Below are 10,202 nucleotides of genomic sequence, written 5' to 3'. Positions count from 1 at the left end.
GCGGTCCCGCCCTGCCCCCAGCTGCCGGGGGTGGCTCCCCGGCCCATTAGCGCGGCCGGGCCCGGGCGGCCTCGGCTGCCGCCTGCCGGCCTCGGCTGCCGGCGCAGGTCGGTGCCGACCCCGCAGGGGCGCGTAGAAGGCCGAAGCCCGGCTTTTCGCTTGCCGCGGGGACTTCGGCTGAGGTAAATGTGGGACCAAATGGGGTTTAGTTAGAACTCGGGCACTCTGGGCTGTGAGCCTGCCGTCAAGTTGAGGGCTTCGGCCTGTCAGCTTATTTTGGAAATGATTTTTCTTATTTATAAACAATCATTTAGTGTCAACTTTTTAATATTATTTTAATATATATGGACTTGCATTGGGCTAAAGGTTGTTGGTGTGGGGTTTTCTTTAAACGTTTGGAAGCAAAAATAGAAATCGTGGCCCTTTAGTGGCTCTTTTTTGATGCTGCTGTATCTATTACCAAAGGAAACATCAGCTCTCCAAGAGCGTTGTTATGATTCTATCACTGTTGAGAAATAGCTGTGGAAAAAGTAACAAAACAAGCAATGGCTTTTGTTCCAGAAGAGATTCTCCAAGGACTTCAGCCGAGAGCTTACACCTGCCTTCCTGACAGCGGAGTTCCTTGGGGGAAGGCTGTTGGCAGTTGTGTGTTTGATAGAAAAAGATACACTAACTTGTCTTGACAGAAACTGTGGTTCATATAGATATGAATGTAATTTTACTGAGGTTTTTCTGGAGCATGCTTTCTGTCTGAGTAACTGGCAGACAGCTCCTGAGGCCTGAAATGTAATGCTAGTGATGTGTAGAAAAGTACTTTTTCCAGATTAAAGAAACCCAAAGCTTCAGTCTGTTTTTGACTAGCTTTAGAACAGGTTGTATAGTTCCCAAGCACTAATGAGTTACATTCCAAGTCAGATGGAACAGAAATAAACATGTTTGCTAAGTGAGTAAAACTTTCATGATTATGCTGTCAAGTTTTCCTCTGTTCCTGGTAAATGTCATGCTCACTTAAGCCAAATTAGGTGTAGATATGTAAGAGATTGTAAATTTCTACAGATTCTTGGTTTGTGAAGACAATCGGATTTATGAAAGAGGAGACGTGAGTTAAGTGTCCCTTTTCCTGGGGAAGCAGGAGGGTTATCCTGTCCATGCAGTCATTCAGGTGGGGAAGCGTCAGTGACAGTGTCCCATCAGTTAGAATACGCAGCTCCTGACCAGTCATGGTCTGGGATACACGGGAGAGCAGGTGAAGGCAAGGTAAAGTGCTGGGGACCCAGGAGGAAGCCAGGTGCAATGGATTTTTCCATTTGCCTGCTGCAACATATGGGGGGAAAGATTCTAAATCCTTTCTATTTAGTGTATGATCCTGAGGGGTGGTTTGTGTCAGGGCTGGAGGGTTGTAAAGCCATTTGCTGAACGTGCCTCTTTGTCAGTCTTACCCAGGTACCATGCTTTTAAAATGCTGTTACTTAAAAGTGACACTGCAATAAGAGCAAATGTCTGCAGCTTTTTGGTGGCGAGGCTGAACAGTAATAATGAGAGCTGTATTACAAAATTCCGGTCTAGGTGCTCGGGGCTTTCTTCAAAAATCCTTTGTACAAACAGATTTAGATTGGGTAAGCAGTCAGCTGGCCTTGAAGTCTTTGCAGCTACACCAACAAAAAGCATGTGGATGGTAAGGTGGAGATGCTGAGACTATGCTCAAGGTTAGCTGAACCCTGAAGGGAGCCAGTGGTCCAGGTGCTTTAAGGTAGCAGAAGAATGGAGATAAGAGCTTCCTGTTGACAAAAGACATTTTTGAAAATTTGAAACTAATCTTGCTATTTTAGGCTAGCATGAAACCAGCAATTCAGATGGTTTTAGTGAGACGTGTCATATTTATTGGGGGTCATCAAGGGTAAAAGTTTACCTTACGTTTCTAACATTTGAGGTGGGACTATGATGACTTTTTCAGTACAGATTTTAAAAATGTGAGCACACCTGCAAGGATTATTTACTTGGCAAAGTATTATTTAATAGAAGTTATTCTGAGGAGCGCAAAAAAAATGTATGGAGTAGTTTGTTGGCGTGACAAACTCCTGTTCTCACTTTCTAATCTGGGCATGAGCAATGTCACTGTTTCAGTTAAAACTGAATTCTTGATTATAGCTTAGTACTTTTAGTGATGCTACAAAGTAGGTGGAGGTGGTGTTCATAAGTTAAATGCCTGAATATTTATATAATGCCATAGTTCATTCCTATCCGTCTTAAAAGTTATTCGTGTGTTCCTGACTCTGTATTTCACTATTTGAATAAATGATACCATGTATAAAGGCTTGATTTTACTTTGTGCGACTGATGTTAACTCTTAAGTATTAGGTTTTAATTAGTTGTTATAGTATCAAAGCTGATTATTTTGTATAGAAAAAAGAACTTGGTAGTTAGCACAAGTGATGACCTGGTCTTTTATGTTCTCTGCTGTCTCCCCTTCATGCCTGTGGTAAGATTTCCATTACTCTAAAAACAAATAGGGCAGTCGCCTCTATGTATGCTTACATAGCTGCTACCTGCCTAAAGAAAACGTGCATGTCTGCTCTTCAAAGAGTTAAAAAGCACTATGGCAAATTCTTTCTGTTTTTCTATTAATACAATTCCTGCAGCCATCACCAAACAAAACCTAGTTTGATTCTATGTAGCGCTGCGTAGTGTAACTCTCTTCACCAGAACCCATCTCTCTGCCTGGTGGTTGGGATCTTCACAGGTTTCTTCTGCTCCTTCTCCACCTGGAAGGATGTGGCACCCACACCTCTGACCGATTCCCTGGCCGGCTCCCGTATCTGCTGTCTGACAAGAAACTTTTTTTTTTTTTTTCTCAGAACGCTATCGACAGGGTCTCGTGTCCTGTTGTGAAAGTGGGAGGAGGATAGCTTCTGCCTTGCTAACTTAAAGGTGGCTGCATTTTTTCCTGCTAAACATATTTTGTGTTTAAATGGCGTTAGCAGTTATTAGCACTTTGATTTTCTTTTAAAGGATTTATTTTAACCAGAAGTGATAGAGCACCTGGGAAAACTGCAAGTCTGCAGTAACAAGCACCCAGCCCTTGTGCGAGCCTACCGAACGCAACGGGCAGCGGTTCGGCGGCAGAGCAGCCCCGGGCGTTAGAAGGCGGGAACGGCTCCCCCGCGCCTCGTCTGTGGGTGCGCTCTGACAAACGGGGGTTTGCGTGGGGCTTGGAAAGCGACAGGCAGAAAGTCCTTCGTCAGCCCGAATCCTTGAAGCTGCCGTGCTGACTTTAAGAAATGCCTTCAGGTTTGCCGTTGGGGTTTGTCCTTCCTGGCAGTTCTGTAGCTCAGAACGCCGTCACGCTGTTGGGAGGCAGGCGCACGAGAACAGCGATACGGGACCAAACCAGCGGGGTTTCGAGGGGAGCGATAAGAAGGACGGACGTGCGGCAGGGCAAGCGGCTGGAGAGCCGTCCGGAGGCGCAGCGGCTCCCGGGACGGGACGGGACAAGCCCGCCCAACTGCCGCCGCGGCCGCTGGGTACCGCCCGTGCGCATGCGCCGAGGCGCCGCGCGCCGCCCCCCCCCTCCCCCCCCCCCCCCCCGTGACGCTATGCGCGTTCCGTTGTTATGGAGCGGCGCGACAAGCCGTAAAGTGCGTGGCGCTTCCGGCTGGCGCCGAGGGGAGGGCCGGGAGCCTCGTGTGAGGGAGCGCGGAGGCTGTGGGTGCCCGCGCCGCCGCCCGCCGGCCCCAGGCACCCGCCCGCCTCGTCCGCCCGGCGCCCACCACCCCCAGGATGTTCAAGAAGTGAGTGTGGCTGGGCCCCGCCGCCCCTGTGAGGCCGGGGCTGGGGGACGGTGGGAGGGCTGTGGGGAGGGGGGCTGGGATGGGCCCGGCGCCCCCTCTGTCCCGGGGCTCGGCCCTGCCGGCCCGGCCTCGGTGCTGCGCTCGCGGGACCGGCGCGGCCGAGTCCTGCTCGGGGGCTGGGGCAGCGCGGGAGCGGGCGGCCTCGCTCCCCGCCAGCCCCTCTGGCCGCCTCGGCCTCCTCGGGGCGCAGGGTGCGCCCTCAGCCCTCGGGGCAGCGCCGCCCCGCAGCCGTCAGCTTTGCCTTGGGGCGCGCTGGCCTGGGTTGCTTGGGGACTCGCTTCTTAAAAGAAAAGACCTAAAAAGCAAGCTGAGTCATTAATTTCTCTGAACTTTGGGGTAGTAAAAAGCCCAGTTTGTAAGCCTGCGCTAAAGGTGAAGGACTCCTGTAAGTACATCTGAGTAGGGCTGTAGGTGTTAGTGTTACCAGCAAAGTCTGCTCTGTAAGTTGAATCATTCAATAAGGCTGTGTGCCAAGGTGTATCCCTGAGACTAAAAACATGTTTCATGGATGTACATAACGTTTAGGGACTAAACCAGCCTACTAGTGGGAACCCCTCTGCTTTCCCCCAGCCCAAGTGTTCCCAGGGGACAGATTTAAGCCTCATGAAATCCTAGATTTGAAAGTTGGGCAGATGCAGTACTACTAAGGTTTTACAGCAAATTTATAAACATTTCTGAAAAATGCTGCTGAGATATGGCATCTTCTGGGCAGCAAATTGTGCACTTCTGAAATACACTCTTTTGGCAGATTTGATGAAAAGGAGAATGTATCAAACTGCATCCAGCTGAAGACTTCAGTTATTAAAGGTATTAAGAATCAGCTGATAGACCAGTTTCCTGTTATTGAACCATGGCTAAACCAAATTATGCCAAAGAAAGACCCAGTCAAAATAGTAAGATGGTAAGTTTCTTTTTTTCTTAAACTTTGCTTCCAAGATGCTAGGATTGCTTCCTTTATATGTTTATTTTGTATAGTAGATGAACCTACTGTTTTTGAAAAGCATCTATCATTTCTTAATAGGTAATAGTCCATGTTATGGCCAAACTAGAAAGTTTGCATGTGCTCATCACGCTCTTGAAGGCCTGCTAGCAGGATGTTTCAGGAAAGCAAAAATGCTGCCTGATAGTAAATGTGCAACATTTGGGACTCTCTAGGGACCAGCCTGGTGTTGAAGGGAAGCATTCAGCTTTATGGATATGGAAGCTCAAACATAGCTTCCAGTAGCATTCCATTTGCATAGCTTCCAGTAGCATTGTTTTACTATTTTTGGGCTTTCATATATTATCTGGATTATTTTCCTTTTTTTTTTTTTTTAAATAGAGAGTAGCATATTTTTGTTGATTTCTTCTCCTTGTTCACTCTTTTTATTGCATTTTAAAAAACCCCAAAGACATGCACTTTGTGAACAACTGGATGTTTGTCTGTAGTTTTTTTTTTCCTTATTTTTAAAGGGAAAGGACGTGTCTAGGAAACCAGTGTTGAAGAACAAGCTATAAAAGAAGATAGTATTTTTAGTTTTAAGTTTTCCTGCTGATTCCCTGACTTAACTCTGAAATGCCAAGATAGACCAGATTCTGAAGTGAAATATTTAAACTGTAAAAGGGTTAAGTAGTTATTGGAATAATTTTATTTTTAATCTTGCAGTCATGAACATATAGAAATCCTCACTGTGAATGGGGAACTGCTGTTCTTCAGACAAAGAGAAGGGATTTTCTACCCGACACTAAGGTTGCTTCACAAATGTAAGTTTCCTGAGGATGGTAGTGGTGGGGAGAGAGGGGTGAGCGTGTGATTCCACAGGACTTCTCTAGAAGAGAATCAAAAAGAATTTACTACTTCCATGCATATATATATTCCAGGATAGATCTTAAATGTATAGTACGCCTTCTCAACTGTAATTTATTGCTTTGCTATTTCAGGTGCCTATATGGGTTGCTTTCCCCGTAATTATTGTAATGCTATATGTTAAGCAATGTGAACTTTGTTTTCTAAGAATTAAGTTGTGGAAATCTGCAAAAAAAAATTCTTGAGAGAGTTTTCCCTAAGAGATCTAAATTTCTTGTTGTTAGCCCCATCTTTGTTCTTTCAGGTCTTCGTTTAAAGCCTTCTTGCTTCCTTCCAAATGCTTGTAGGTTCTTACTAGAAAAATATTGTTTAATCCTGAGTTTAATGATGTAATGTATACTTGTCTCCTGTAAGAATTTATGCTGCATGCTTTTTACTTTTTACACTCTCATTATTTTTCTTGCTGTTCTCACTGTTCTGCTTTATTGTGTTACTCTGATTTGGATGAGTGCAGGTGTCCCTGAAAATGTTATTCAGTCAAATCTTGGTTTGAGATACTTCAGGAAGGTGCATGCAGTTGAAGGATGGCTTGAAGAACTGACAGCCTTCATGAATATTGTCCATCTTTGCCATTTTTTGTCCTGTTAACATTAAACTGTTTCTTCTTCATGTAAGAGGTTATACATGTAATTTGAGGGATTTAAGACCTCTTAGTATTTGGGCTCTTAGGTGATTGTTTTCGCTAGGAAACTTGTTAAAACTGTTACTTGGTGTGTGAGTATGCAGGAGGCATAGGCCTGGTGTTGGGTTGCCCTTTGGTTCTCAAATAAAAGATGTGGTCTGGGAGAATAGTACTTGTGCCCTTCTGAGACAGTATGGCCCAGCAGGAGCTCTGGTAATTGTTTTTCAAACTTCCTACCCTCGCAGCACACTGTAGATCTAATTGCCCCATCTAAACTGACTTGATAATGAGTTATTCATTTTGTCATCTTATTGTATTAATTGTAATGCTGTATCTTTCCTCTCCTAGACCCATTTATTCTACCACATCAGCAGGTTGATAAAGGCGCCATTAAATTTGTACTAAGTGGAGCTAATATAATGTGCCCTGGCCTGACGTCTCCTGGAGCAAAACTTTACCCTGCTGCCGTTGATACTGTTGTTGTATCCTTCTTTAACTATGAACTACTGCTTGCTGTGAGATGACTTAAATTTCTGTTCATGTGTTCTCAGCTGATTGTAATCTGAATTACTTTGCATTTTAATTGTATTTGATGGAATAACTAGTAATCTGAAAAGAGCTGCAGAGGTTCAGATGTTAATTGGCAAGGTTAAAATTGTTCTTAACTTTTGTTACTTACTGTGATGTTCCAAACCAAATAAGTATTCCTGCTGTGCTGTTGGGTGGGATGCTGTTCCATTAATCTAACTGATAAGTGGAGCTCCTTTGTGATTTTATGCAGAACTGTAAAAATAGTTGAGGTACAGTGTAATTTGTCCCCTGCCTCCTTAATCAATCTTGTATCTCCTTCATCTATAGAAGAATTTGCTCCTGTTCCTAGGGAATTTAGAAAGATGTAGTCAGGACTTGCTCTATGTGTCTGATGAAATTAGCATATGTAAAATGAGGAAAGTATGCTAATTCATTCCTCGTTATATTACTGAGAAAGGAAGCCTGAGCAAATACAGCATTAATAATACTAAGCTGTGCTGCTTTTGTTGTTAGTTAGATGCTATAGGAAAAGATCAGCAGTTAGCAGCACATGTTGCTAAGCTTTGAAAAGGCCATGTCTGACTTTAGTACTTCTGTTTTTTTAGATTTGTGTCTCAATTCTTCTGTACCTTGGAATCTAAAATGGCCCCACAAACATGCAGTTTTGTTCCAGAAAGGGTGAGATTATCTTCTCTGTGTTAGGCACAAAGGAAGAAATGGAGTGTAGTGGTGGGAGATCTTTTTCTGTAATTGCTGTTTGAAGTTCATAAATACGTGCTTTGTTCTACAGGCTGCGATTCAGTTGTTAAATGCAGTGCATTGTTTTGCTTATCTTTAAGAGCTAGAGCTTTAGAATTACTAAAGGGGTAAAAGTTCAACATGGGATTTTGAAACTTTTTGGACAGTCGTTTTCTCATACTGCTTTTACTTTTCTGAGATAGTTTTACAAAAATCTGTTTTCCTTAGCAGTAATTTGTAGGCAATAATGGCAGAGGGAAAACAACATGCATTATGTGTGGGAGTAATGAAGATGTCAGCTGAGGACATGTAAGTGTGTTAAAAGTTGAAATATAACCTGTCCCACGTCATCATTCCTATGTTAGTTTGGAATCTAAGCACCACTGTCAAGGTTCCTGCATCACTGTTGCAGCATATGTTCAACTACAGATTTTTTTAAGTTTTTATTTTGTTGATTAATATTCAGGGAAAGAAGAAGAGCCAGGGAATATCTTCCCTACTTATTTGTTCACCAGATGGAATCAAAATAGTCCTTTTCATACGAATATGGATTTTAAGATGTACAACATTAGTGCTACTGCTGAATGTCAGTATTTCTTGCTCTCTGATCACACTTTCTCGGAGATCTTGCTGAACAAAGATATAGTTGTATAGAGTACTTGCTACCTGGGCTGGGCAAGAGATGTAATTTGGATCGGAGGGGGTTGCAGATGTTGAAGTGATTTTTGTCTGCAGGGACAGCAGAGACTAAGTCCTGCTGGTGCTTGGTTGTCTGGCTGGGCTTTCCTCTGTGGCCTTCTCTCTACCTTGTACCCGCATGCAGCATTCCTGCTTGATGTGCTTACTAGCTTTGCTGAGCTTCTTGTGAAATGTAGAGGTCTGTTTGGGGGTTAAACATCAACTGAAAACTATTTGAGAAGGGCAAGAGACAGAAAATGGAAATTAAAGTTATTCTTGGCATTCTGATAGTGCTAAATAATAAGTAGCTGAACCACTTTGTCATTTTAAGTTCAGTAACGTCTTGCAGTAGGACGTAAGATGCCCCAGCAGCTTTGGGCTGTGTTGGTTCCAGCCCTGTCTAACACTTCTGTGGGTGAGGAAGCTGATTTTTGAAAGCAAGTCACTCTTGTGGGGATAATTCTCAGGAGGATCATCTTCTCTGCTGGGTCCTGAATTGTAATGGAAGCACAAGGGAGAGAGGTGGGAGTGTGTTACAGAGGATGGGTATAGAAAGGGACTGCAGCAACCTGGATTTGGACCTGCTGTGGCTGTCGAGGAGTTATATCCCTCAGGATTCTTTGTAGTGCCTTCAAAAGACCAGGAGTAGGTGGAAAGAATAGCTCCCTTTGTCCCAGCCCTACGTCTGCAGTGATCTGCTGTGATTGCTGCAAACCAAGATTAGCTGTATTCCTAATCTGAATTTCAAATTCAGCAGCCTTGCAGCTGAATATCCTGTTCCTGTGAGAAGCAACATGAACTGGGGAGGAAAACAAAATGATACTGGTCTACGCAGCCTGGTTTTTTGTGTGATACTGTTTAAACTAGAAAACTGTGAAACAGTATGATTTGAGTCACTTGGTGTGATCATGATACATGATGTGTTAATGCGATTAACGTAGCAGTATTTTCCTTCCTGATTACTTCTGGACAAGTTGTATAAGTAATGGAATACTTTGTGTAAATACAGTGAATTAGATTCTCCAGGGGAATAAAACTTGTTCTCAGTCCTAGAGGGATGAGATTTGTCTTGTTTATTGTAGATTTTTCCATGGAATGATGTGCTGGAAAAAAAGATGAACACACATCCAATGCAGACACACAAAATTTTAAAATATTACATGACTCAAGATATAGAAGGATAGTATGTCTGTAACATGCTGCAAGTCCTTGGCACATAAGTTTAGCATTTATAATTAAGTGGGTAGATGTCCTGCAACAAGCAGTGAAGCACCTCACCTGCAGTTGCTTGTGTCAGTGGCACACTTGGAACCAGAACTTGTCAAATTCTACATTCCAGCCACGTTACACCACCTCCTGCGCTAGGAGGGCGAGAGTCCCTTAAAATTGCTGCTCTACTTTGATAGAGAAATGCTAAAATTAAGAAAAGTAGAAGTGTTGTCTGAAGAACTGCTTCCCACACAGAAGTAGTTTAAAAAATATTGTGGAAGGTTGTTGACAAAATGTGGAAGGCAAATATTGTCCTCTTATTCAGCAGTGTGGGTACATGTAATAACAAATATTGTTTCTTGTCCACCTGTTGTTGAAGATTATGACTTCCTGGATGATAGCTTCTCCCCTTCCAGTTGACAAACATTGCATTTTCTACTTTAAATATTGTATTTTGTGCTGCTCTAATATTTAACCTGGCTGTACCTTTTTCCTTCTTCTACAGTGAGAAGGTCAACAAAGGGATTGGTATCGAAAATATCCACTATTTAAATGATGGCCTCTGGCATATGAAGACATACAAGTGAAACAAAAGGAACTGTGTTACCCCAAAGGAACGCACTTAGATTAAATGTGGACTGCTTTGTAATTCCTTGTTTTTAATGTGACTGAATGTACAAATTATTTTGTTCTGTGGCTATGCTAAATAAATCAAGTGAATGCGAAAGTA

At 43.3% G+C, this 10,202-nt stretch overlaps 1 protein-coding gene and 1 long non-coding RNA gene across 4 annotated transcripts; both read left to right on the top strand.

The window, feature by feature from the left end:
• The first annotated feature begins 54 nt into the window (after positions 1 to 54).
• LOC141949087 (uncharacterized) lies at positions 55 to 2,313 on the top strand. Its single transcript, XR_012630663.1, has 2 exons — positions 55 to 182; positions 562 to 2,313. It is a non-coding gene; the product is annotated as an uncharacterized LOC141949087 (long non-coding RNA).
• A 1,317-nt stretch (positions 2,314 to 3,630) lies between these two features.
• On the top strand, positions 3,631 to 10,202 carry MCTS1 (MCTS1 re-initiation and release factor). Of its 3 annotated transcripts, XR_012630660.1 has the most exons (7): positions 3,631 to 3,788; positions 4,597 to 4,749; positions 5,494 to 5,591; positions 6,665 to 6,831; positions 7,453 to 7,525; positions 7,817 to 7,894; positions 9,978 to 10,121. XR_012630660.1 is itself a non-coding variant. In XM_074882298.1 (6 exons), the coding sequence occupies exons 1-6, from the start codon at positions 3,778 to 3,780 to the stop codon at positions 10,057 to 10,059; spliced, it is 546 nt and encodes a 181-aa protein (XP_074738399.1). In that variant the 5' UTR covers positions 3,631 to 3,777; the 3' UTR covers positions 10,060 to 10,202. The 3 variants fall into 3 exon arrangements, 2 of the variants coding, with proteins under 2 accessions (XP_074738399.1, XP_074738400.1); XM_074882298.1 differs by lacking the exon at positions 7,453 to 7,525 and having other exon boundaries at positions 6,665 to 6,798; positions 7,827 to 7,894; positions 9,978 to 10,202; XM_074882299.1 differs by lacking the exon at positions 7,817 to 7,894 and having other exon boundaries at positions 9,978 to 10,202.

The sequence above is a fragment of the Strix uralensis genome, chromosome 13 (genome assembly GCF_047716275.1).
Source record: "Strix uralensis isolate ZFMK-TIS-50842 chromosome 13, bStrUra1, whole genome shotgun sequence".
Taxonomy (NCBI): Eukaryota; Metazoa; Chordata; class Aves; order Strigiformes; family Strigidae; genus Strix; species Strix uralensis.
This window is presented reverse-complemented; position numbering and strand designations above follow the sequence as displayed.

Coding starts and splice junctions, on each gene's coding strand:
- MCTS1 (XM_074882298.1), top strand. Junction 4,750..5,493: donor CCAGTCAAAATAGTAAGATG/GTAAGTTTCTTT, acceptor TTAATCTTGCAG/TCATGAACATATAGAAATCC. Junction 6,799..7,826: donor CTGCCGTTGATACTGTTGTT/GTATCCTTCTTT, acceptor AGTAATTTGTAG/GCAATAATGGCAGAGGGAAA.